The 27,286-nt window shown below is 52.7% G+C and overlaps 1 protein-coding gene across 1 annotated transcript; it reads left to right on the top strand.

The window, feature by feature from the left end:
- The first annotated feature begins 978 nt into the window (after positions 1–978).
- Positions 979–26,989, top strand: Aldh2 (aldehyde dehydrogenase 2 family member). Its single transcript, XM_052755265.1, has 13 exons — positions 979–1,546; positions 11,927–12,031; positions 13,520–13,660; positions 14,661–14,740; positions 16,763–16,874; positions 17,287–17,415; positions 17,999–18,112; positions 20,503–20,605; positions 20,957–21,141; positions 21,823–21,987; positions 23,326–23,483; positions 25,445–25,559; positions 26,672–26,989. Exons 1-13 carry the CDS (start codon positions 1,427–1,429, stop codon positions 26,702–26,704), a joined length of 1,560 nt encoding a protein of 519 aa, XP_052611225.1. The 5' UTR covers positions 979–1,426; the 3' UTR covers positions 26,705–26,989.
- The last annotated feature ends 297 nt before the right edge of the window (positions 26,990–27,286 follow it).

Raw genomic sequence — 27,286 nt, 5'->3', positions numbered from 1 at the left:
ATCTGCAGGTCAGACTGGCCTCAATCTCACAGAGATCCAGTTGCCGCTGCCTCCCTAAAGGCCTGAGCACCACCACGAGGCCAGAGTAGCCATTTTTAAAACAATGAATTCCTTCCTGTAGGAAACGGGTCTGGAGATTCAAAGATCTCCCACACAATCCAAAACATTTTTGCAAGGCAAAACTGTTTACTTCTGCAGAAGCAGGTTGCCCCGCCAGGCTGAGCAAGCAACCACATCCAGAAGGGCCCTGCAGATTTCTTTTTTTAAGGGTCTCACTCTGTAATTATGGCTGGCTGGAACTGGTATGTAGACCACCAGGCTGGCCTCGAACTCTCAGAGAACTGCTTGCTTCTGCCTCAGAGGGCTGGCATTAAAGGCCTGGACTCAGCTTCCTGATGGGTTTTTATTCCTAAAACTCCCCGAGTGGTCAGAACCGGCCTCACATTCTGACCTGATTGACTAATGCAGACAGCTGCGCAGTTTGCAGGGGAGACATGAAATTTGAGCATATCTTTTGCTTTCTGTAAGTGCGCCCTCCCCCCTGCCCAGGAATCTCAATTTCTGCTAAGTGGCTCCATTACAAATCCTCCTGTGCTCTCAGTTTCCCAGATTCCTTTGCACCGAAGGTTGGTCATGTGACCCTGCCTGTACGGTCCTTAAATGCTTTTTCCCTCCTGTTCTGTGCTAACCATGCTGAGTCCCGGGACAACATGAGCTGTCCAGTGCTAAAATCAGAGGCACACAGGGAAACGCGCCCAGGACCCCTGTCTAGTCACTGGGATTTCTCTCCTACAGCGCCGGCGACCATATACTGCGAGTCATCAGAGTAGGGCGAAGCTCTCGGGCCTGGTGCTTCAGAAACGGTCCGGGCCTCGGCTTCCAAGGGCTCCGCCCATTTTCGGGGTTCCTGTTTCAAAACACTTCTCTTTGCACAGCCCAGAGCCCCTGCCAGGCTCCTCACCATGTCCTTTGCCCATTGCAACCTTCATCTGGTCGAAAGGCACACGGGTGGCCAGGCGTCCGCGTCCCTTTCTAGCCAATGCCCTCCTGCACCCCTAGTGCCCAGTTCCAGGTTGTCGGAATAATCCCGTTCCTGAAATCCTCTCTTCCCTGCCGCGTCTGCACAGATGGGAGTCAGGGACGGCTGTAGGAGCTGGCAGGGCTTTCTCAGGCAGCTCCCGTGTTTTCTGCAGGGCTCCATCTCTGACTCGGCTCGTAGAGCCAGGGTCGCGCCCTGCAGGCCATTGGGGGCTGGGGCTCTCCGGCTCCGCCCTCGTGTCGCCTCCGCCCATTGGCGGTCGCGGGGGGCGGAGGCGAGGGAGTGGGTCTACAGCTTTGCACTCGCCCGGGCTGGTCCAGGCTCCTCTCGGCTCGGCTCTGCGCAGTTCGGTTCCGTCCAGCTCCGCTCGGTTCAGCTCCGTTCAGCATGCTGCGCGCCGCACTCACCACCGCCCGCCGCGGGCCGCGCCTGAGCCGCCTGCTGTCCGCCGCCGCCACCAGCGCCGTGCCGTCCCCCAACCAGCAGCCTGAGGTCTTCTGCAACCAGGTGAGACGAGATCTTCTCTGCAGGCCCCCTGGGCGGGACCGAGCGGGCCAACGCGCCCTCAGTTTCCCCGCCCGGCGATCTTGGCGCATGGCCTTCCCCTGCCTATATGGCCGCAGCGCGTATCCCCTCGGCCCGGGACAGTCGTGGGCCTCTGTCCCCCATCGGTGCAGCCGCGGTGGGTGTTGCGGAGCCGGCTCCCGGCCCGCGTGGTCCTGAGTCCCCCCAGAAGGACCAGGCGTCCCAGCCCCTCTCTGCAATACCTTCCATTCTTCCCTACCCGACTCCCGCAGACCTGGGCCAGGGTTCAGAAGGAAAAGCTGGGTCAAGACCCCCCCTGTGACCGCTCTTACCCAACCAGGACTTTGGAGCGTTTGTTGCCTTAGCTTTTTGAGTTTTGGGAAAGTCTGGCATCACATAAAAAGAAACAGATTGTAAAGTATTCCGTTTGTTTGTGCAACAAGTAGGACTTGACTGCCCTCTTCTCTGGAATGGGAAGGCAGTCAGGGCAGTCTTAGCGTGTTATTTTGAGACAGGACCTCATTTTGTAGCCCAGGCTGGCCCGGAATTCGCCCACTGCTTGCTTCAGCCAGTACCACTCCACTTTGGACTTGCACAAGCCAGACAAGCCTACCACCTAACTACACCCTCAGCCCTTCAGCCCCCCCCCCCCTCTACTTTTTCTTTGGGAGACAGGGTCTTACTAAATGGCCCAGGCTGGCCTTGAAATTTCAGGATCGGAACATCAAAGAGATTCGAAATGACAAGAGGAGGCACCTGATCGATTAGCGTCCGTTCCTCTAGGGGGCAGGGCACAAAGTCTCAGGTCCTAGCAAGTGCCCAGGCTTGATTCGGTTCGGAGTGTGGGTTGGGGGAGTGGAGTGAATTCTCCCCGGTGGCGGCTGCCTTTTTCTTTTACCGCGTTTTTTTTTTTTTTTTTTTTTTTTGAGATCCCAAGAATGGTGCACGTTCATTATAGGACTGGGTGCCATTAACTGATTAACAACTGAGCACCTTATTGTGCACCCAGCAAGAGCACTGTTAAGGCATGTGGCCTTGGTTGGTTCTTTGCTTTTGTGAGCTTGTGTGGGATGCAGCATGCTGGCTACCTGCCACACTCATCCCTAAACTCTATCAAGCTGAACACTACGCTTGTCTTATCTTTCTCAGCCAGTACACTCAGCTGCTTTTAAGTCTTTTGAGAACACAAGCTCTCTGCCCTAGGGCAGTACCTGGGGGGAACTCTAGAAATTGCTGGGCATTAGCTGTGTGGCTTTATTACAGACCCTGCTGCCAGGGACACCAGGACTTGGAAGCAGCAGCTCTGGGTTTTGTCTGTTTTGTGCTTCTGGATATCTCTATGGCAGTTACTAGGGCCACTTGCCCCAAGGAGCTGCCAGTGTGGCCTCGAGGTTGTTTCTGCAGACACTGGGCTTGCTTCCAAGGGCACCTGCAGGGCCTGGGCATCCCCAGGGGATGTTACTCTTCAAGCTTCTTGGGTCCCATCTGGATGGGGTCATGTCCTCACTTTCTTGCCTAACCAACACCGGTTGAGTGAGGTTGGGCCCATCTTCCTGGAACCCTCTTGTCCTGGGAAGGACCCTAGGGTAGGTAACTTGTTGGGTAAGTGATAAGACTTTAGGTGATTCTGGCTTCCCCAGAAGGAATCCGTGGGTGTGGTTTCCGAACGAGCCACATTTTACCCACATGTTAATTTCGGATTTCAGGAACTGAAATCTATACCTCTGACAATGAAACTAGTTTTCACATTTAATTATTTCCTTGCTGACTTGGAGAACAGTTGGGGTCTAGAAAGGTAACTCCAATATCAAGGGTGTATGTTTGCCTTCATCTGGGGCCACTGCTCATCCTTACCAATTCTTTTATTTATTTATTTATTTTGGTTTTTCGAGACAGGGTTTCTCTGTGTAGTTTGGTGCCTGTCCTGGATCTCTCTCTCTCTCTCTGTAGACCAGGCTGGCCTCGAACTCACAGAGATCCGCCTGGATCTGCCTCCCAAGTGTGCCACCGACGCCCGGCATCATCCTCACCAGTTCTATGTGCCAGTAACAGTAATGAATGTGTAAACCAGGTATGATGCTGGCACCTTTAATCCCAGCACTTGGGAAGTAGAGGCAGGAGGACCAGGAGTTCAAGGAGGGACAGAAAATTCTGCCTACACTCTGCCTCAAAAAACAACTAAAAGAGTTTGAGACTGGGGGTGAGCTCAGTTGGTGGAGTGTGAGACTGAGGATGAGCTCAGTTGGTAGAGTTCTTGCTGGCCATGCATGGGGCCCCAGGTCTAAGTCCCAGTAATGCATAACCCAGGTATGGTGGCGTGAGCTTTTGCAATCCCAGCATTCAGGAGGTGGAGGCAGGAGGCTCCGAAAGTCAAGGTGATTATCAGCTACAGAGTGAGTTTGAAGTCAGCCTGGGTTATAGGAAAACCCGTCACAAAAGAAAAAAACGGGTAACAAAGGAATATGCAATACCACCTCAGATTTAACTCCTAGCCATGACCCTGTTAATGGGATGTGTCACTCATCCACCAGATGCTTCCTAAGCCCTCCAGGACCAGCTAACAACATTCTGGATCTCCTGCCCATAGGATGCTCATGAGTTGGAAGGTGGAGACCTAAGTGAAAAGTGCAGCATGGAACAAAGCTGGGACATACGTGCAGGGTCAAGTCTGGGCCTCAGTGGCCACAGCTGCAAAATGGGATAATAATCCCACCCACGTTGTATGGTTGTTGTGAGGACAAAATGGGGTGCTCCTCAGCCCTCACCACGGACTTAAACATTTATTACAACTGTATATGAGCTTGGACCATGGAGCTATTGCTGAGCCTACAGCACAACGGTGATAAACTCCTTTCTAGGCGTGTGGCTCAGTGGCAGAGCACTGGCGTCACCTTTTGTTATGTAAGTGCTGATGAATTTGGGGTTTATATTTAAGAGAATGAACTAGCCCAGGCACACACCTTTAATCCCAGCACTCAGGAGGCAGGGGCAGGCAGATCTCTGTGAGTTCGAGGCCAGCCTGGTCTACAGAGGGAGTTCCAAGATAGCTAGGACTGTTTTACAGAGAAATCCTGTCTCAAAACCACCACTCCTCCCCCCCACACCCCCCAAAAAAGCTGAGGTTCTTGTTTTTAGCCTCCTAACCCAACACCTAGGAATCAAGGAGAACTAACCAGCAGGAAGGGAACTAGAGAAGGCCTCCCTACAGAATTTTTCTTTAGATTCATTGTTTATTTCACATGTATGAGTGCTTTGCCTGCATGTGTATCTGTGTGCATGTGCATACCTGGTGTCTGAGGTCAGAAGAGGGCATGAGATCCCCTGGAACTGGAGTGATGGATGGTCGTGAGCCACCATGTGGGTGCTGGAATTGAACCCGGATCCTCTGCAAGAACAGCCAGGGCTCTTAACCACTGAGCCACCTCTCTAGTCCCTGGGAGTTTTCTCACGTTACAGTGATGCACCCTGAGTATAGAAAAGAAAAGCTAGGTGGGAATTCACTGGAAACATTTCACAGGCCCTTTGAAGAAGCTGCTTGCAAGAGTTCACCTAGGCAACACTTAAAGATGGACCCCTCTGCCCCAGCTGCAGGAAAGGACCAGCCTACACGTGCATAGTTTGCAGAGAGTCAGCTGGGTCTCTGAATACTGGACCCCAAAGACTGTGCTTCAAAGCGGGGGGTAGGGGGGGGGGTGGGGGGTGGGGGGGGGTGGCCTGCATTCTTTGTAGTACAAAGTATATTAAACCAATTAAAGCTGCACGAACCAAGCCTTGCCTCTGAACACTTCACCATGTACAGGAATATGGTCCAGGGCAGTGGTTCTCAACCTGTAGGTCGGGACCCCTTTCGCAAACCTCTAGCTTCAAAAAGATTATTTGCAGTATGATTTGTAACAGTAGCAAAATTACAGTTAGGAAGTAGCAGTGAAATAATTTTGTGGTGATGCATCTGTCGAAATGCCTGGTCTAGTAACAACCGCAGTTGCTCACCCCCTTACTACCTATCTGGCCCTGGACTGAGAGCTATTTCCTGAATCTTCCCATCTGCTGTATTTTGTTTGTTTGTTGGTTGGTTGGTTTTTTTTTTTTTCTTCTCCTCGAGACAGGGTTTCTCTGTGTAGTCTTAGCTGTCCTGGAACTCACTCTGTAGACCAGGCTGGCCTCGAACTCAGAGATCCACCTGGCTCTGCCTCCCGAGTGCCAGGATTAAAGGTGTGCGCCACCACCGCCTGGATCAGTCTGCTCTTCTGTAAGGCAGTCAATTACTGTTGCTGTCCCTGCACCACAGGTGAGAACTGGTGCTCGGGAGGGTCTTAGGCTGTAGGTTTGAAACCAGGCTAAGCTCTCAGCTCTGCCTAGCTTCAACACACGTGTGCTATCCCACGATTAGACCCTCTGATCTAACAAATAGATAAGGAAACGTTAGATCAAAACCTTAGGAATCAGCAGGGAGGAGCCACCAATACAAATTTGCGTCCCAATCTGTATTCCTGGCACTGGCATCGAGCTTGGCAAGGAACTGCCCTTGAGTAAATACTGAATTTGCAAATGGTTGCTGTTTATGGAAGTGGCTGTAGATTCGTACCGAAGGAGCCAAAGTGAGCCAAGGGTCACTCCCTGGGGACCCAGTGTAAAGTACCTGGGAGTTGACAGGAACAGAATGTAAGAACAGGTGGGGAGGTGGTGGTGGATGGGCCGGGGGTCACGGTGAGAGAATTGCCCATTGTTAAGCACAGGGACAAATTAAAACCTCGATATCCTAGCAAAGGTTCCAAAATAGAACTAACCTCCTCACTCAGTGGTGACAATAAATACGGCAATACAAAAAGCACCGGTCCTGGGGGCAGGCAGAGCAGGGGGCGCTGAGGTCAAGTGCCAGAACAGCTCAGGGAAGTCTCGAGGGGTGAGGTTGGCTCCCCTTAGCCTTGACCACCAGCTAACCCTAGGAAGTTCTGGATGGTAAGAGTGTGGATGTGTGGGGCATTCTGTGTTTATCTGGACTTGACCCCTTGGACTCTTGCAACACAAAAAGATAGCATGAGTTGCCCACTGGATTGGTTCCATAACTGCCATAAAAAAAAAAAACAAGATGAGCGCTTGCCCCAGGCTGTGAGCCTTGGGGTTTGATTATAGCTAAGGGAGGGCCCGGGGCAGAGTAAGGAAATGTGGGCGCGATTGAGCATGGCTGATATGTGCTGGGCATGATGGCGCTCAAGAGGCTGAGACAAGAGGATTGTGAGTTTGGGGCCAGCCTAGGCTACATACAGACTATCTCAAAAAATAAAAATAAAAAGCGAAGCAAGAAGAAGAGAGAGAAAGAGCCAGAAGAATTCCCCAAACCAAATGCTCTTTGGAATCACACACGTGGGAAGTGAGGCGCTCCGGAATCATGGGTCTCCTAGGAGACATTCCTCATTCTTTCACACATCAGGACCCGAAAGGGATGCCCAGGATGGTGCTGGCTGTATGCCTCGGGGAACCGGGCAGCCATCCACCTGCAGAACTACATGCCCAGGTTTCCTTGGAGCGGCATGTCTCCCTGGAGTCTCCATGTGTGAGGCAGATACACTGCTGCGTTGGGAAACACCAAGACCACCGTCAGAAGTAGATGGAAGAGCAGGCTAATACCCCGACTCCCCAAACGGTGGCTGCTTCTGATGGAGGAAAGGCATCCCCAGCTCCTCTGCCTCTCCTGCAGGGGCCATGATCCACCTCCTTTGTCCTCCTTGCTGGGATACCTGTGCTGCCATTGATGGCCCTCTCCCTCCTGGGACGATGCTGATAGTGCCTGCGTCTGGAAATGAGACCACCCTTGAGAGACCCGTGTGCCAATGAGGCCTCTGCTTTGTCCCGTGGCCGTGTTCACTGACAGCTAAGGGCATGGAGGCTCTTGATATCATTTTGTGAGGAGGAAGATTCACTCTCCTTCCTGTTAAAGACAGTTCCAGAAACGGGGGGGTGCGGGGACACGGACCAGAAAGCACAAGTTTCATTTATATTGTGGAATGTGAAAATGAAATTGTCGGCTCTTTTAGTTTCAAAAGAAAACAAACTTGGAGCCAGTGAGATGGCTCAGGGGGTAAATTGTGGCCGAGCCTGATGACCTGAATTCAATCCTCAGAACCCACATGGTGGAAGGAGAGAACCAACTCCCAAAAGTTGTCCTCTGACCCTGACACACATACATTGGCATGCACATACAGTTAATAAAAACAACTAACAAAAACAAAACAAAAAAACCAAAAAGCCGAGGGGAGGCAGAGGCAGGCAGATCTCTGAGTTCAAGGCCAGCCTGGTTTACAGGGTGAGTTCCAGGACAGCCAGGGCTACACGGAGAAATCCTGTCTCGAAAACAAAACAAAAACAACCAATTTGGAATTCTTTCTAAAAGTTCCCTGCTTCCGCAGGTCACAGCTACTGATTAATATAATTAGTCTTTTATTGACCCCAGGGCATATGGTGACTGATTGCATATACTATAATGGGGCTGGAATAATCTGTCCTCTGTCAGGCCTGAGATCCCAGGATCTAAACATCCTGCTCACAGCCCTGGCAAACCTAGCTGCAGCTCCTACATCTTTCACCCCAAGGCCACTACCATGGCTACCTGGCCTCCATTTGCAAATGGCCGAGAAGGCTCCTGCTGTCTGTCAGCTGGCTTCACAGAAACCCTGGCCCGGAGATTGGTGTTGGCTTCACTACAGTCGGGAGCATGGCCCTCTTAAATAAACGATCTGTACTGAGGAGTGTTGCTTACGGTGCCTCAGCTCCCTGCCTGTGGAATGAGGCCCAAGACAGAGCAGTTACCAAACAGAAAGGCTCCTGTCCCCAGGCCTGTGGTGTCTGGTAAGGGCTCCAGCTCACTGCAGGCTCCTTGCACCCCAGTAAGTAACTCTAGCAAGTGGAGTTTTGAACCCACTGCCCTGTCCTTGTTCTTTGCCCCCAAACTCTTCTTTTTTCTTCTTTTGTTTTTGTTTTTTTGAGACGGTTTCTCCATGTCGCTTTGGTGCCTGTCCTGGATCTCACTCTGTAGCCCAGGCTGGCCTCGAACTCACAGAGATCCGCCTGGCTCTGCCTCCCGAGTGCTGGGATTAAAGGCATGCACCACTGCGGCCCGGCGCCCCCAAACTCTTTCAGCTGTCACCCTTCAGGTCTCCCCTCCGGCCCCCCTTTTGTCAGGCAACCTCAAGTCTTTCTCTTTTTTTTTTTTTTTTTTTTTGGAGACAGGGTATCACTATGTAGACCAGGCTGGCCTTGAACTCACAGAGATCTTCCTACCTCTGCCTCCCGAGTGCTGGGATTAAAGGTATGCGCCACCACATCTAGCCTAGTTTTCTTTAATATTTACTCTTTGTGTCTGTGCTGGGATTAAGGGCATGTGCTACCAACACCTAACTCTTTGGGTCCCCTTTTCTTCAGGTCCCCTTTAATGGGGCCTCTGATTGCTCCCCTGGTTTCATAGCCTGTGCTTGTCCGCTGGGCCCCCCCTCCTCAGGACTTCAGCTCCTAGGAACCAAGGCTTTGCTGTTTTGCTCCATGTCTGGCACCAGGTAGTGGCTCTGGCTTGCGACTAGAGCTTACAGGATGTTGGGGGAGTGACTCCGAAGCCCGGGCGACAGACGTAGACACTGTTTTGATTTTGCTTCAGATTCAGAATGTCACCTCCCGACCCGTGTGTTCTAGAAATATGAAGAGGAAGTGGGAGCCAGGAGGAACCTCCCCTCCGCCATGATGACGGGATTGAGCATGTTATGTAAGGCAGGCCTTGGTTTGGGGCCAGGAGGGTTAGAAGTGAGTGGAGTTTTGGCCTGGACTCTGCCCTTTTGTGGTTCTGAAGGCGTTCTTCTGGAAGCAGGACTGTGTGAGAGTGCCCTCCCCCGTGACTCCCTATCAGTGTTTGGGGTGGGATGATGGGGGGTGGGGTAGTGGGGAGGAAATGAGAACCTGAGCTCAGGAATTTATTTCACCAGACAAGAAGGAAGGACAGATTGTTGAACACTCATTCTGACAGACCGGAAGAATGACACAGCATATTCCAGACTTGGCCTTTTAACACAGAGACCGTGCACGGAGGGTCTGGGGGGAGGGACATGTGCTAGGTGTCCACCTGGTCTGACCAGCCCACCCATCTCTCTCTCTCTCACTCTCTCTCTCTCTCTCTCTGGCTTCCTCATGTTTACAGACTGTTGATGGGAGCCTTTTCAGGGTAGATTCATGGAGTATCTGTCATGTGGGGAGAGCCGAGAAGCTGGGTGACTCTGGGTCTATGATCTTTAGCTGTAGATGGCTGCGCCATCTAGGGCTGAGACAAGAGACAGCCTGTGGCCAGCTCCTGGCAAGGAACTGCACACCTGTTGTCTCAGGGACACCTTCCACAGCCCCCAGAGGTGTTGGGTCAAACTTCTGAGACTCATTTGCCCGTTTCCCAGTGTGAGGAGGGCTGGACTCCAGCCCATGCCTGCCTCACTTTGGGCTTCGATCTTTCCAGCGTTCAGAATCAAATGGTGGGGCAGCGAAGGTGGCGGCTGGGTGTTTGTTGTTTGTTTTTTTGATTATGACTTTGTGAGACTGGGTTTCACTGTGTGCCCTATGCTGGTCTCGAGGCAATCCTCCTGCCTCAGCCTTCTAAGGGTTATACACATGAGCCTCCATGCTTAGCTTTTAAAGGAAACCCTTTGGGGACAAGTGTTCTGACTTTGCAGGCAGACCTGGGCTGTGGCTGGAGGCTGTAGTGGGAAGTGGGTAGGTAATGGGGCCTTCACATCCTCAAGCTTGGGTTTAAGTCCTGGCTCGCACTGCTGTGTGAATGTGAACCCAGGGCCAGCCTTCCCCGTGGCCCGGTGGCCTCCTGTGTACGTTGAAGCAGACGGAATTCACCTAGTGCTGGTGCTGATGAATGTGCCTGCAAACGTAGGTTATGGAGTGTAGACAAGGAACAGCGGGCAGTAGGGAGACCCCCTAGCCTGGCCCTCCAGTGCCCTCCCTAGCTCCTACCTATGCCACCTTGCCATGGAGGGATCTCTGAGCCCGTGCCACCCCACAGCCAACCCCAAGTCCTCTTCTGTGTGACCTCGGGTCCTTGCTTCCCCTTGCTTCATAGGAACCAGGAAGAAGAGGGAGAGGTTATACCATGCCCAGGGGCCCAACCTGGCATGGCACAGGTGGCCTGGAGCCCAGCTCTGAGGTATTAAGGTTTCCAGTCTGAGCCTCACACCCAAGTCCCTCCCTGGGAACGACACAGGTCTAGGATTAAAGTGACAAATTAATTAAAGATGAGTATCAGTGGATATGAAACCACACGAGCATAGCTTGACTGTCTAGTTCATGCTTACACATATCTTGCCAGATTCGAGCAGCTTGGCTCTGCAGTGAGAACAACATGTAAATGGTGCAGAAAATTAGGCCTCCCGGGATTCCTAATCACTACCCATTGCAGTCAGCATGGGCATCTGTCCCATGCCAGGCTGGTGCCAGGGCATGCCACCTTAGGGAAGGGAATTGCAATGGTCTCCACTCTGGAGGTAAGGAAGAAGGCTGGAATCACAGAAGTCCCTGACCCTGGGGACAAAGCCAGGAACAGAAATGTCTTAAGTCTTCAATCCAAATTCTGCCTTCAGCCTACGTCCTGGATCACTGAACTGGACCACTGTCCCCTCCCCAGGACAGTGCCTGACCTGGAAGTTATTCACAGTGTGTGCTGCAGAGATGAATGGATACGCTGAGAAGAGTCGTCCATCCCTTGTGCAGTCTAGAATAAAGATGGCTAGCTGGGCATGGTGGTGCACGCCTTTTATCCCAGCACTGTGGAGCAGAGGCGGGTGGATCTCTGTGAGTTTGAGGCCAGCCTGGTCTACAGAGTTCCAGGACAGCCAGGGCTACACTCCCTGGGCAGGCCAGCTGCCCCCAGACATCTGACTAATCTGGGTCTGCCATGCCCTCAGGAAGCCAAGTAGCCACATGGTACTAGACGAGTGAGGGAAGAATCGCCTTGGTCATCCTGCCCAGGTGACTCCTAGACTGCAGTCACACGCTGAGCCCAACCCCTGGGCACAGCTCTGAAGAAATGGTCTTTAGCCTTTGGGGGTGTTTGCTACACAGCCGTAGGTGACTGATACACTGGGAACATTCTCACTGTTCTGCAAAGATACCAACTCACTAAGGTCAGGTGGTTTACTCAGGTCAGTGGACTGTCTAGCTTGGATGTTTCTGGGTTTGTGCCTTTAACCTGGAATCCTTGGCCCTCTGATGCTGATCTTCGTCTCCTCGTCTTCTCCATGTTTGTTGTGAGTTTTTTTTTTTCCCTTGAGGTGGTCAGTAGAGTTGAGAGCTGGACCTGAGCGCATTTTCCCATTCTCGTTGCAGATCTTCATTAACAATGAGTGGCATGACGCCGTCAGCAAGAAGACGTTCCCCACCGTCAATCCTTCCACGGGAGAGGTCATCTGCCAAGTCGCAGAAGGGGGCAAGGTGAGGCCTGGTGACTTCTGTCGGCGTAGACTGGCTTTGTTTTTTCTTGGGTAGGGTCTCATTCCATAGCCCAGGCTAGCCCGGAACATGTGTCAGTTCTCCCAACTGTGCCTCAAGTGCAGAGGTTACAGGTTATGTGCTACCACACAGCACACAGTTGTTGCTTTATGTTTTTGTATGACTGAAATGTGACCACATAGGTGTTTCACTTTCCTAACTCAAAAACCATATTTGACATTTACAATATGAATCCGAGGCAGTCTCCATTACATTAGCATGGCGACTGGGCTTGCTTTCTCTCTCTCCCCACAACCCCCAGACAGGGTTTCTGTGTATAACTCTGACTGTCCTGGAACTTACTCTGTAGACCAGGCTGGACTCGAACACACAGGCCTGCTTCTGCCTCCCAGTGCTGAGATTAAAGGCGGGCACCACCACTGCCTGGCTGCTGATGGACTTTCTAATTTCTGCTGTGTGGGTTGGGAGGTAAATCGGGGAAACACTGAACAACTGTTTCCTTTATAGATCTGGAGTAGAAGGACAGGGAGGGAGGTGGAGAGGATGGCGTAGAATTCTGGTCTGCTGAGATAAACAGTTCCGGTGTCGTTTTTTTTTTTTTTTTTTTTTTTTTTTTTTTTTTTTTTTTTTTGAGTTATGTAACTAGAGGAAGTATGGAACTTTAAAAACAAGACTCTAAGCTGGGCACAGTGGCACACACCTCTAATCTTAGCATTAGCTAGGCGAAGCAAGAGATCAGAAGTATGAAGTCATCCTTGGCTACATAGCAAGTTGTAAGCCAGCCTGGGCTACATGAGACTCCCTCTTGAAGAAAACAAAATGGGACAAAACACAAAATTAGAGTATTTTTTTAATAACTCAGCATTAAAACAAGGTCGTGGCTGCTTTTGGCCTCCGCTTTGAGATGGTCCTTTTCTTTATGTCCAGGCCTCCTTTGGTGAGACCTACTATGGGGTGTCCTGATGGTAGATGTGTTTATTCTAAATGAAAGCCCGTACCCACCTCCCAGTTCACACCCCCCTGTGTGGGCTGTGTTGCGCTGTCCCACTTCCTGAAGCTGTTGGGGAACCCCAGAAGGATTGGTGCCTCTGGCTAGACATGCTTCTGTGGGGCACAGAAACAGGGTCCCTTTCTAAGGATTGATTCATGGGGGTCTCTCGCTTCGAATGGCCGGGAGTCTCCTTCCCACCACATCCTCTGATGAGGCCTATGTTTGCAGCTGAGGTTCAGGACCCCAGAGGACTGTTTTGGAGCGGTTTCCTGCACTGGCCCGTACTGACCGGCCTATGGTGTGCTCGGCAGTGGGGTGCACAATACTGGGAGGCATTCACTGCTGAGGTCTGAGCTCCCAGGGCGGGTGGTTTCCTGCACTGGCCCATACTGACTGGCCTATCATGTGCTCAGCAGTGGGGTGCACAATACTGGGAGGCTTTCACTGCTGAGGTCTGAGCTCCCAGGTGACTTTCACAGGAGGATGTGGACAAGGCCGTGAAGGCTGCAAGGGCAGCCTTCCAGCTGGGCTCGCCCTGGCGCCGCATGGATGCATCCGACCGGGGCCGGCTGTTGTACCGATTGGCTGATCTCATTGAGCGGGACCGGACCTACCTGGCGGTGAGTCGTCAGGCCTCTTTCCCTCACTTCCCATGGCTGAAGAGGCTCATAGCAAACCCTGATCATCCAGAGGCCTTGCTGGTCCTAGATCATAATGGCGTCTGATGGGTGGACACTTTGGGGGTCTACCTGTCACTAACCAGAGGAGCCTCAGTGTCTGTCCCGATTTGATGGGTGTGGCTAAGATCTAAGACTTTGAGAGGGAGAGGGAGAAGACTGTTCCTCTTGCACAGGCCTTCCCAGCGATCCCCAGGGCTGGTCACCTCCCCTGGGCCCCTCTGTATGGTGCCTGGCCACCCTGTTGGAAGAACTGGAAGGCAGCCCCTTTCTCTACGGTGGTAGCCAGAGTGAACTGTCCGGGTGCATCACGGGCATTCCGTTATAACCTTGGGGTGAAGGCCTCAACATGGCTGGGCTCCACTGTCCGAGGCAAGCCAGGCTGTGCCCCTCACGGGCTCAGGCCTCCCTACTTCCCCTTAACTTTTTGACAGCCAAACTTCTTGGAGTCCTGGGACCTTTGCACATACTGTCCCCCTCCTCCCGGGTCTCATCACTTCATCCCCATGTGTCCAGTCTGCCCCCTCCCCTGCCTTCAGGGTTAGTCTTAGTTGGAGTTTCCGAGACGGAGCAAGGGAGACTGGTTTTCTTCCTGGCATATTTACCATGTGTGACAGACAATCTGTGCCTCCGATCTCTTTGCCCCGAAGGCTCTCTGCTCGTTTCTATATTCCCTCCAACTGCATCTGGTAGAGGACAGAACTTAATAATGTCTGTGAGGGGAATGAAGCCGGCTCCTTCTTCATGCCCTCCTCTCCTCTCCCTGCCTTGGGAGAGGCTGGGCCAGCGGTCCAAAAATGCCCATGACGTTCAGTGGTCCAATGGAGACTCTCACCCTGAGCCTCCACCCGTCCCTGCGAGTTCAGGTCCCCATGTCACTGGTCACCTTGCTTCCCTTCATTCCTGCGCCAACGTGTCTCTGCCGACCTTGCTCTCTCGTCAGGCCCTGGAGACCCTGGACAATGGCAAGCCTTACATCATCTCCTACCTGGTGGATTTGGACATGGTCCTGAAATGCCTCCGGTATGGGCTTCCTGTTCTTTGTTCTGGCCATCGAGAAAAGGGAGGGAGTGATGTTGGGAGGTAGAAATTTAGAAGGATGCAGGAGGCTCACAGGGACTGGAACCTCTGTTTAGGTTCCTTCTTGTGAGAAGGTCCCCTAGTGTCAACCGACGGTCAGATTTAGTCCTCTTAGTTTCTCCTCTGTTGAGGGAGACCAGCTCCCACTTTTTCCCCCAGGGTACTCTTGAGGAGGGAGGAGGGAGAAATATTTAGATAGAAATACAGAGGAGAGAGACAGACAGAAACACAGGCTAGCCTCAGGAGGGCCTGGGTCAAAACCCACCGGCCCCTTCTGTCTCTTCTAAAGGGCTTTTTATAGAAATGCTAAGGGGTGGAGCAAAAGACCTCCCCCTAGCACAGCCTAGTGCAAACCATCCCAGTCACCTGGTGACCATGCACGTGGTCAAGCCCATCCCCTAATGCAGCCCTGCTGTGTAAAGCAAGCTCAGATCTCACTAGGAAAGCTCTGTGGACCCCAAGACTCTGTCTTGAGCTGTGCCTGATCATTTCTGTGTCCTTGGAACTGGCCGTTTATCTGAGGGATTTAATGTGTCGGTCTTTGGTTGCCCTGGTTTCTGGCAGCCTTGTTCTGTCCTGCTCTTTAGTTTCTGCTTCTAGTCGCTTGGACCGGCTGGAGGCTTGCCAGACATTCTCTTGTTTTCCTGTTTCTCTCCTGCTTTGAGTTTAGTGTGATCATAAACATCTTACTGACCGAGGAGTGGGGGCTAATTTGCCCTTGGGATTTGCCCGTTGTAGACAGTAAGTAGCAAAGGCCATGTCCCTTATTTTCTCTTATCTTGCTACACGTGGCTTCTTCTGGGCCAACGTTCATGGTGCCATCCCTTAGACCGAATGCCAGTGTCCTGGGGGAGGGCCTGCAACCTGCTTGCTTCGAGTCTGACCAGCCACGGGTCACGTGGACAGACCGTGGTGCTGGCAGGGGGAAACAGTGCCCGAATGGCGGGAGTTGTCCTCCACAGCAGGGGGACATGGATCACTTCCAGAGGCGGGTCTAGTCATGACTGCCAGGGAATCGCTGCTGGCATCTGGTGCAGAGTGAGAGGCCAGGGACACTCCTGACCATCCTGAGACCCACAGAACAGGCCCCCACAGCAAAGGATTTTCCAATCAAAAGTGTTAGGCATGCTGAGGCTGAGAAACCGGAGTCCCACCCTGGTCAGCTTTGGCAGGCCCTGCACACTTCAGGAATCCTCCTTCTACAAGCTGCCTCTCCTCATCCTGAATCTTTCCTCTTCCTTCCTTCCCCAAAGGCCTGACCATGACACGACATGAACACACACTGGCTGTTCCCCAGCCATGAGGCTTTCCTGTCACCCATGTCCCCGTGATCGTGATAATGACCTTCATGAGGCCAGGCCAGTCGGGGAAGTGCTGGCCTTTGATGGGTCTGCCCTCCTCCACTAGGTCAGACCCATGATCCTCCAGTGCTGGGTTGGCACGGCAGACACATGGAAATAAACCTAGGTGCTTAGTTGAAAGACTGGGCTGGGCGGTGGTGGCGCACGCCTTTAATCCCAGCACTCGGGAGGCAGAGCCAGGCAGATCTCTGTGAGTTCGAGGCCAGCCTGGACTACAGAGTGAGTTCCAGGATAGGCACAAAACTACACAGAGAAACCCTGTCTCGAAAAACCAAAAAAAAAAAAAAAAAAAAGAAAGACTGAGTCCCCAGAGGGGTGTGCTGAATAGGTGGGAAGCAGGCCCTGGCCGGGGACCTGGTGTTCGTCAGGAGCGTCCCAAGTAGTTCTGAGGCTTTGAAGTTTATTATGGAAAGTGGGGTCCCCACGTCCTGGTGGTCATCCACTTCTCTCTGGGAAGAAACCAAATGCCAGGATGGTTATCAGTGCCATCTAGGGCCTCTCTCCTCTGCCAGGTAGTGCAGGCTAGACACCAACTAACACTTGGATTTTCCTTCTTTTAGTGCAGGCTAGACACCGGCTAACGCTTGGATTTTTCTTCTTTTAGCTATTACGCTGGCTGGGCTGATAAGTACCACGGGAAAACCATTCCTATCGATGGCGACTTCTTCAGCTACACCCGCCACGAGCCTGTGGGCGTGTGTGGGCAGATCATTCCGGTGTGTGCCAGACCCTCTGGAAGTCAAAGTTAGGGGGGTGAACCTGGGGGCCAGCCACGCTCATTGCATAGTGGGGTTCTGCAGGTGGCATCGGAAGGTGACTGGGTGTTGGCTGAGAACATGGGCTCCGGCAAGTCTCCCGGGACGGGTTTAAGTCTGGGCCGGCGAAATCATTTATCCCTTTTAAGGCTCGGGTCTCCATCTGAACAGTGGCAGGCTATTGATTATGGGGAAATAATGATTAGGGACTCACATGGTACCTAGTACCCAAGGTACCCATAAGTTAAAGCCACTGTCCCTACCAGTCACCTGCCTCAACCATCCTCCAAGCCCGTGGTTAAATAGTAGGGGCCCTCAGGAGCGGCCCTTCCTGCCACCTGCTCCATCTCTCTGGTGGCTGCTGTTTTTACAGTGGAACTTCCCGCTCCTGATGCAAGCGTGGAAACTGGGCCCGGCCTTGGCGACTGGAAACGTGGTTGTGATGAAGGTCGCTGAGCAGACACCGCTCACAGCGCTCTACGTGGCCAACTTGATCAAGGAGGTGTGTGGCCTGCTTCTGCCGTGACCTCTAAATGTCTTGTAGCGTGGCTTGCTCCTGAACCAGAGGGGAACTCAGTCCTTAGTACCTTAATCTGAGGAGAACTCAGTCCTCAGCACCTTAATCTGAGAACTCAGTCCTCAGTACCTTAATCTGAGGAGAACTCAGTCCTCAGTACCTTAATCTGAGGAGAACTTAGTCCTCAGTACCTTAACCAGAGGAGAACTCAGTCCTCAGTACTTTAACCAGAGGGGAACTCAGTCCTCAGTACCTTAACCAGAGGAGAGCTCAGTCCTCAGTACCTTAACCAGAGGGGTTCCTGCTACTGTCTGCTACCCTGGGGCCTGTGGCACAACCCTCTCTGAGGGGTGAAAGCCACTGTTCTAGAACCGTCAGCTCCACAGGGGACTCTACAGCCAGGCTCCTTGTCCCAACCACTTTTAGAAGTCCCTATAGGGCGGCTCATGCCCTATAGGGTGGCTTTCATTTGCACGTGTCCCGGGTCACTACTGGGGAAGGGGGTGTTTTCTGTGTCAAGGCCCTGGGAGCAGCAGGCTGACTTCAGGTCTCCTGGCTTCCCCTACAGGCAGGCTTCCCCCCTGGTGTGGTCAATATTGTTCCTGGATTCGGCCCAACCGCCGGGGCTGCCATCGCTTCCCATGAGGATGTGGACAAAGTGGCATTCACGGGCTCCACCGAGGTAAGGTGTCTCAGATTTGTGGCATGGTGGCTCAGGCTTCCCTCTTCAGTGGCTGTTCCCTTCAGAGGTGTCGGGTTCTGTCCCAGAACATGCCTCCTGGTCACCCAAACGATAGCCCGCATATGTGTGCCAGAGGGCAGAACAGGACTGTGTCCTCTGTGGTCTGCTGGCCTCCCTGGATACTGTTGGGAGGGGTCAGCAGGCCTATGGAATAAGGAGGCCAAGACTAGCTGGCTTCAGAAAGCCCAGGTACTGGTCCAGGCTTAGCTGTTGTATCCCTGGTGGACCCCCCGGGTGTCCAGAGGTCCTGTTCATTCCCTTTCAGACCAGGTTGTTGCCTTTAACCTCAGCACTCAGGAGGTGGGTGCAAGAGAATCAGGAGCTAAAGGAAACCTCAGCTCAGCTACGTGAGACCCTGCCTCAAAAAAAATTTAAAAAGAAAACAGGCATAATGGTACATGCCTTTAGTCCCAGCACTCGGGAGGCAGAGACAGGCAGATCTCTGTGAGTTCAAGGCCAGCCTGGTCAACAGAGTGAGACCCAGGACTGTCACAGCTACACAATAAGATCCTGTCTCAAAAAAAAAAAAAAAAGAAGAAAGAAAGAAAGAAAGAAAGAAAGAAAGAAAGAAAGAAAGAAAGAAAGAAAGAAAGAAAGAAAGAAAGAAAGAAAGAAAACAAACAGCAACATTAACCAAAACCAGGACAGTGTCTATCTGGCAGAGACAGGCAGGGCATGGGGTTTGGAGTTGTGCCTCAGAGCAGCACGGATTTGCTGTGCAGCCTTGGTGTATTAGGGTTCTGTTTTTTTCCCCATTCATTCATTCATCTGAGGCAGGCTCTCTACACAGCCCTGGCTATGCAGACCAGGCTAGCCTTGAGCTCACAGAGATCCATCTGCCTCTGTCTCCCGAATGCGGGGACTAAAAGTCTATACCGCCACCATGCCCAGCTTGGGTTAGTTGTCTTTTGGTTGTGACCAAGAACTGACCAGAAGCAAATTAAGGGAAGGACGGATTATCGCTCCGCCGGCATCTGTCACGGGGGAGGGGCGGGGCAGCAGCTTGAGGGTGCTTGCTCCGGTCTGGGCAGACTAGGGAAACAAGACCGGAATTGCTGCTCAGTTCTGACTTCCCCAGAATGGGCCACACTTCCTCCTTCTGCACCCCTCCCACTCCTCAAGGTCCTACAACTTCCCAGAGCACTGCCACCAGCTGGGAGACTAAATGTTCAAACTTGAGAGCCAGTGGGGGACATTTCACATCCAAACCCTGTCTCCTTGAGTCTCCAGCCCCCGTGGGTAAAGTGGTGAGAACCGAGCTGGCTCCCAGGCTCGCAGCCAGGGCACGCGAAACCATGACCGCTTAGGAAGAGTGAACAGTGAGCGAATGAGTGAGGACCAGGGTGGTTATTGGGCTACTCCATGCTGGAGAGACAGGGACAAACTGAGACCCAAGAGAGTCCTTGCATACACTGTCCTTGGGAGCAGGAACATATTTCTTTCCAAAGGTGAGCAGCAGGTCCCACCCTGGAAAACTCAGACTTCCATGAGAGGACACTGGTTAGTATAACAAGTGATTTCCTTTCTTTCTTTCTTTCTTTCTTTCTTTCTTTCTTTCTTTCTTTCTTTCTTTCTTTCTTTCTTTCTTTCTTTCTTTCTTCCTTCCTTCCTTCCTTCCTTCCTTCCTTCCTTCCTTCCTTCCTTTCTTTCGTCCAAAAGTGTTTTTTTTTTTTTTGGTTTTTGGAGACAGGGTATCTCTGTGTAGCTTTGGTGCCTGTCCTAAATCTCGCTCTGCAGACCAGGCTGGCCTCAAACTCACAGAGATCCGCCTGGCTCTGCCTCCCAAGTGCTGGGACTAAAGGCGTGCGCCACCACCGCCCGGCTGTAACAAGTGATTTTCACACAGCTGTACCTACCAGGCCCTTCCACACAGAACTTGCCCTCGGGCAGAGGCACTATTGAGTCTCAAAGAGCCGTTGACCTCCTTGCAGAGATGAGTGTAGGGCCAGCTTTGGGCCAGGCTCTGGGTGTGTGGAGGTGAGAAGCACCCTATCCTGGCCCTCACAGTGTCCACAGCACGCTGGGGACAACACTCAGCTGGGAAGGAGGCCACATCATCGTTTGACTGGGTCCTGACTCCCCATTGACCACCCAGGTGACTGGTCGTGTGGCTTGCCCACTCCGAGCCTCCGCCCCCCCTATCTCTAAACCATACCAGCCTCTGAGGGCATCAGGAGGACTGACTCTGAGCCCCAGCCCAGTTAGTTACTGTCATCATGGGAGGTGAACTCTTCAGGTCTCTTGGGATTTGGTGACTCCCTGTGGGGAGGAGCAGTTAAGTTTTCTTCCCCAGCTAAATAAAGGCCGTCCATGTGTCTGTGTCCCCACAGGTTGGTCACCTAATCCAGGTTGCTGCAGGGAGCAGCAATCTCAAGAGAGTGACCCTGGAGCTGGGGGGAAAGAGCCCCAACATCATCATGTCAGATGCCGACAGTAGGTGACGGGAGTGAAGGGAAGGGCCCAGACTCCAGCATGACAGATTTGGGGGGGTCCACGTGGTCTGACGTTGACCTCTCCGTACTCTAGCACCACCCATTCCCACAGGCCACTAGGCCACCGTACCTCAGCATATCCTCTCCAACCCTCTCTGGGAACACTTCCTTTCTTCTCTTTCTCAGTTACCAGCCTCCACACAGGGAGGAAGGCTCCATTTTATTCTGACCAGGCCCCGGCCCCCAGCGGGCACCAACTCTGCTGGTGTGCACGGTTTGTGTGGGTGAACAGTGTCGGGGTTAGCGGCCTCTTCTCATGTCACCTCTCTGTCTGCTGTCCCCCTCCCCACAGTGGACTGGGCTGTGGAGCAGGCCCACTTCGCCCTGTTCTTCAACCAAGGCCAGTGCTGCTGCGCCGGCTCCCGGACCTTCGTGCAGGAGGACGTGTATAATGAATTCGTGGAGCGCAGCGTTGCCCGGGCCAAGTCTCGGGTGGTCGGGAACCCCTTTGACAGCCGGACCGAGCAGGGGCCGCAGGTAAGCCCGCCAATGACAGCTGGGCCTGCAGTCCAAGGCCGGCACGGCGAATCGAAGGGACATGGCTCCGAGTCGGTGGGGCTGGGTTTGTGTTTCCTCTGCTGGGTACCAGCTGTGTGTCCTCTTGGGGCAAGCATTGAGACCCCAGCTGCTTTTTGAGTCTCACATTCTGGAGGGTTCATAGACCTTGGCAGGAGAATGGCCACCACACCTGCACATGACACCCGCTACCGAGTCATTCCCTAAGCCCGGGTTGTGTTTTCATTTTGCTAATCTCAAGATTTTAAAAAACATTGGGTGAGCCAGGCGGTGGTGGCGCACGCCTTTAATCCCAGCACTCGGGAGGCAGAGCCAGGCGGATCTCTGTGAGTTCGAGGCCAGCCTGGGTTACCAAGTGAGTTCCAGGCAAGGCGCAAAGCTACACAGAGAAACCCTGTCTCGAAAAACCAAAAAAAAAAAAAAAAAAACAAAGAAAAAACATTGGGTGTGACATGCCTCTCTCTGGTGGTAAAGGATTTGGGATCTCTCTTGGGTGTTATATTTCTGACCCCGGGTGTTTTCTCTTCGGATCTTGGTTCTTCAAGACCTTGCTCCCTTTCCTGGCTTACCTGTGACTTCGTGTTCTCCAGCCAGGGCAAGGCTGGCTCTAGCTTCTCCGTCACTCTGGGCTTCTCCCCCTAGGTGGACGAGACTCAGTTTAAGAAGATCCTCGGCTATATCAAGTCCGGACAACAAGAGGGGGCGAAGCTGCTGTGTGGCGGAGGCCCCGCCGCCGACCGTGGCTACTTCATCCAGCCGACCGTGTTCGGAGACGTGAAAGACGGCATGACCATTGCCAAGGAGGAGGTTAGCACCTCGGCCGTGCCCTGGAGGCCGCTCTTAGCTGGGAGGAGAAGTGGGTGATTTGGTCTAGTGTCCTGACTGTGCCCCAGATTCTGGTTTTAAGTCCCCTCCTTACCTAGAGTAAGTTATTTGCAGCGTGATTCTGACACGTCACTCTCCCCTTAAGTTTCCTGGGGTTTCCCACCATTGGGAGACCGTTAGATCCCACAGCCTAGCCCACAGGCCTTTGTATTCTGGCCCCTGGGAGTCATGAATCTAGGAATGGGCTCATCTGGCCCTTTTCATAGTTTTGACCCACAAAAGACATTGGATGAGGTCCGTGGGTGACTCTCCACCCAACATGATAGCTCTGCCATGCCCCCTACACTTGTACCAGCTAAACCCCCAAGCTGCACACAGGACAGCATAGCGCCACCTTTTTACATGCTAGTGAAAATATCCTGGAAGGTCGAGAGAGTGCCTGTGCTTGCTCTCCAGCGGCCTGTGACACCTTTCTGTAGTCTCCGTCACAACTCTGAGGCTCATGGGCGTCCTCTTCACCCTTCTGTCCCCTGTCCCACTCGGAATCGGCCATTTCTTTGTGGAGACCTAGTTCCTCTCGGTGGGGAATAGGACTCCGTTTCCCTCCTCCCCATTCACTGCAAACTGTCGCTTCCCTTTATCTCTCTGTGGCTCTCCGTTAGGCCCCTCTGTTCCAGCTCCATGTATGTGCTGGTTACATGACAGTCAGATGGTCACGATGGCCAGTTCCAGCCGGTTCTCAGTGGTCTCCGGGGCGGACCTGAAGCGGTGGTGACAGCCGCAGTAGCATGCCTTGCAGCAGCATGCCTTGCAGAAGCATGCCTTGCAGTAGCATACCCTGCTGTAACATGCCTTGCACCTAGGTCTTGGTTTCTGAATTGCATCCTCTATCAGAGGAGCTGGAGTTACTCGAAGAAGTGGCCTGTTCTGGAAACTGCTGGGAAGGGCAAGAGAAACCAGAGGCCATTTTACGGGCGCTTGCTCAGCGGCCAATCTGTGCCTTGTGCCTGGGTTAAACTTGATGGGAGCTGGTCTTAAATCCTGTATGCTAAGTTCACGTGCTAACATATCCCGTGCACTGTGGGACTGTTCAGAAGTAAGATAACTGTGTACAAAGCACAGGCTGCCCAGGAGGCGGCCCATCCTTAACCATTCCTCTCCCTTTGTGTTTCGTGAGCTTGGAGGCCACTGTAGTTCTGGACTGGCTAGGTCAGGTCGCAGGCTCAACACTATCCACTATCTGCCACCCGCTGCTACCTGTCAGCCCTGGAGATGGGGAGCAATCACTTCCGGCCTTCTCTGTCTGCCCTCCCCCTCCAGATCTTTGGACCAGTGATGCAGATCCTCAAATTCAAGACCATAGAGGAGGTCGTGGGCAGAGCCAATGATTCCAAGTATGGGCTGGCAGCCGCTGTCTTCACGAAGGACCTGGATAAGGCCAATTACCTGTCCCAAGCCCTCCAGGCTGGCACCGTGTGGTAAGAGCCTCCCAGTAGCAGCTACCCCTCAACCCAGTAAAATATCCCCCAGCGCAGTGTCTTCTGGAATCTTAGGGCACTAGACCAGGAGCTGTCCAGCCATATCCTCGCCCAGAGAGGGGTACCCCCCCAATTTCCAGAGCAGGTACTCCTTAAGTCAGAGACTAGCCACCTTCCCCAGCTGTGGGAGCCCAGGCATACACGGTTGCTCAGCTCCTTCACCATCGTTAGGATTAGAAAAAGAACAAATGTGGACTGGGCTGTGTAGACATCAGCATCTTCAACTTACCTGGTGGGAAGAGACATGGTCAGTTACTGTGGGACACGCTCTGGCAGTCCCCCAAAAAGTTCATCATAGGGGTTGGGGATTTAGCTCAGTGGCAGAGCGCTTGCCTAGCAAGCGCAAGGCCCTGGGTTCGGTCCTCAGCTCCGGCGGGGTGGTGGGAGTTCATTATAGGTGACTGTGTCCAGAGAAGCCCATACTCCTGTGATGGGCACCGTTGCTCCATAACAGCAAAGCATAGCACTGTGATATGAGCCAATAGAGATGAAAACATTCTCACAGGAACGTGTGTACACATGACATGGCAGCCGACAGGTAGCAACAACTCAAATGTCTGTGAGTAGGTGGATGGACAGACAGAAGGCGGCCTGTCCATAGAGGAAAGTGGGAATGGAGTTCTGGTGCATGCTGGAGTGTGGGTAACCTTGGCAACATGATGCTAAGTGATAGAACAGGCGCTACAGGCCATAGACTGACTGCCCACGAGGGTTCTCCATGCATGGATGCTGGGTCTGGAGGGAGGGTGCCAGAAGAGATCAGTAATGGGTGCAGTGTTTCTTTTTAAGGTGTTACAAATAATCATGAGTTAGACAGTCATAAGTGTTGTTTTTCTTTTTTGCTCTTTTGAGGAGCCCACCACCCAGCTCCCAAATAAATCACACACACAGGCTTATTCTTCCTTATGAATGCCTGGCCTTAGCTTGCCCACCACCCAGCTCCCAAATAAATCACACACACAGGCTTATTCTTCCTTATGAATGCCTGGCCTTAGCTTGGCTTGTTTCTAGCCACGCTTTTCTTATCTTAAATTATCCCATCTACCTTTTGCCTCTGGGCTTTTCATGTTCTCTTACTCCTGTAAAGCATGGCTTGCTGTGTAGCTGGATGGCTGGTCCCTGGAGGCCTCCTCCTTCTCTGGCTCCTTCTTTCTTCTCCCAGATTTCTCCTTCTATATATTCTCTTTGCCTGTCAGCCTTGCCTAGCTATTGGCCGTTCAGTTCTTTATTAGGCCATCAGGAGTTTTAGACAGGCACAGTAACACAGCTTCACAGAGTTAAACATATGAAACAAAAACAAAAGTAACACACCTGAAAATAATATTCCACAACACATAAGGGTTCACCAGAACTCTGAATATGATACAAACCACAAAGCTGGGCCCTTCTTTAAAAAACATTTTTTTAAGCATGTGTATGTGCATGTGTGCACATGCCTGTGTGTACTTATGTACAAATTGTGTGTGTATGTACAGGGATGCACATGCCACAGTGTATGGGGGAGGTCCTTCTGTCATGTGGGTCCCAGGAACTGAACTTGGCTGCCAGGCTTGGTAGCTGATCTTCACCCATGAGACAACCCATGTCACCGCCCTTAGCCTCGTGCTTTTAAATGCTAAATTTTCATTTAAATGTTAATAATTTTTCACTTAAAAGAGGCGGGGAAAGCCTAGCCCCTGTTAGCCAAGATGACCCATTGAAATTGGAAGCTGGCGCGTAACGTGTTGTGTTGGTGACCTTCTGTGATCACATCTGCACGGACAAGGATGACAGCAGAGTATCACATGACCTGCGCTAGCCTCCTCCATGTCCCATATCTCCATTTTCCGTATAAGATTGTGGAACCTGGGAGGGCACACAGTCCCTCACAGCGACCTCTGTGTTCTCATCTCCAATAACAGGGTCAACTGCTATGATGTGTTTGGCGCCCAGTCCCCATTTGGCGGCTATAAGATGTCGGGGAGCGGCAGGGAGCTGGGGGAGTATGGCCTGCAGGCCTACACGGAAGTGAAGACGGTAAGTGTGTGTGGGTACCTGCGGCCTGGCCTCACCCGGCCAGGGGCCTCAGTACTTGTTAACGTTTCTCATTGAAGCCAGAGAAGTCACAGGAGAGGTTAGGCACAGGCTCTAGGGTCTTACCCTGGCCAGGCCCATGCAGTAATTCGCCAGGGAATTAGCCTGAGAGAAGGCAGGACCCCATTGGGTGGAGGCAGTGGGGTGGCTTCCAGTAAGGAGCGTGAGCAGGCACCCTTGTCCAGATCTACTCTCAGGAACGTAGCCCCAGAGGATGGCAGTGCTGTGGATACAGGTTCTCCGAGAAAAGTCAGGTGTGCCGCAGTGCCCAACGTCTCTTTTCCAACCGTGGAATGCAGATCCTTTTTTAAATGGCTTGCCGCAGGTATATGGGAAATGCTCATCTTTTTTTTTTTTTTTTTTTTTCCGAGACAGGGTTTCTCTGTGCAGCTTTGCGCCTTTCCTGGGACTCACTTGGTAGCCCAGGCTGGCCTCGAACTCACAGAGATCCACCTGGCTCTGCCTCCCGAGTGCTGGGATTAAAGGCGTGCGCCACCACCACCCGGCCGGGAAATGCTCATCTTTTAACGTAAGGGAGGTGGACGCAAAATAACATAATGGAGGAAGAGCCAAAGTTAGAACACTTTGTAACACCTGGCTACAAGCTGAGACATAGCTGTGGGCTATTCGGGCCCTTCTCTGCTGCCACTCCTGTGGATGCAGCCTTGGCCTCCTCCTCAGCGTTACCCTGTGGGAAGTTGGCTCTGTGTGTGTGTGTGTGTGTGTGTGTGTGTGTGTGTGTGTGGTGTAGGGTATGGGAGGGTGAGGGGCGATCTATAGTGCTGGATGCTGCAGCTCCCTCGCCTCAACTTACCAGGTTCTACTAAACTATGATTGTACCCAAACCCCAGGAAAGGGCCTCCAGATGCTGCCAGATGTCCCCTAGGGCCTTGGGTGAGAATCTAGGAAGGAGACAGGGTGTGATCTCCCTCAGAGGTGGACAGCCTGCCGCCAAGGAGACGGGAGAGAGAAGACGGGGCTGTTGTCGCCAAGGGGCCCCGTTGGCACTTGCCAGGTGTGAGGAATAAGTGCTTCTCCCAACCCTTCCTTCACAGGTCACGGTCAAAGTGCCGCAGAAGAACTCGTAAGCAAGCAGTGCGCCCGGCTTCCTCACCCAGCACCCGAAAGCCCAGCAAGAGCCTGAGAAAAACAGCCATGCACACTCGCCTCCGAAGAGAAACCCCCTTCGCCAAAATGTCGGGCCTAGAAAGTCAGAACTTGATAAACAGGGCGGACTGGTGGGGCCGTGTGTGTGGAAAACGCCCTATAAACTGGGTCCCGGATGGGACTCAGAACACTCACCCAGTATGTGTAAGGCCCTGGGTTCCATCCCCCATGCTGCAAATGAGTAATAAAAACCCACTGATCAAGGGCGCGGGGTTGTTTCTCTAAGAAAATAATAGATTCTGGGTCTTGTCTCCATTGTGCTCTGTGGGGCGTTTACCCACCACCCCCACAGTTCCCCAGAGTTTTCTTGAGTGTGAGCAGCAGGAAATATTAGATAGAAGGATTTATTGCGGAGAATCTTGCGGAGATAAAGAGATAAAAAATAAAGGACAGCCTCGAGAGGGCCTGGAACCTTTTCAATGGGCCCCGACTGTCTCTGCCCCAGGGTTTTTATAGACACGCCAAGGGGTGGAGCAAAAGCCCTCCTCCCCCAGCACAGCCAA

Source organism: Peromyscus californicus, unplaced genomic scaffold, assembly GCF_007827085.1.
Source record: "Peromyscus californicus insignis strain IS unplaced genomic scaffold, ASM782708v3 Scaffold_2__1_contigs__length_46816999, whole genome shotgun sequence".
NCBI lineage: Eukaryota > Metazoa > Chordata > Mammalia > Rodentia > Cricetidae > Peromyscus > Peromyscus californicus.
The sequence above is the reverse complement of the archived record's forward strand: the minus strand, read 5'-3'. Positions and strand labels throughout refer to the sequence as shown.

Coding starts and splice junctions, on each gene's coding strand:
- Aldh2 (XM_052755265.1), top strand. CDS start 1,427: ATGCTGCGCGCCGCACTCACCACCGCCCGCCGCGGGCCGCGCCTGAGC. Junction 23,484..25,444: donor CTCCAGGCTGGCACCGTGTG/GTAAGAGCCTCC, acceptor CTCCAATAACAG/GGTCAACTGCTATGATGTGT. Junction 25,560..26,671: donor CCTACACGGAAGTGAAGACG/GTAAGTGTGTGT, acceptor CTTCCTTCACAG/GTCACGGTCAAAGTGCCGCA.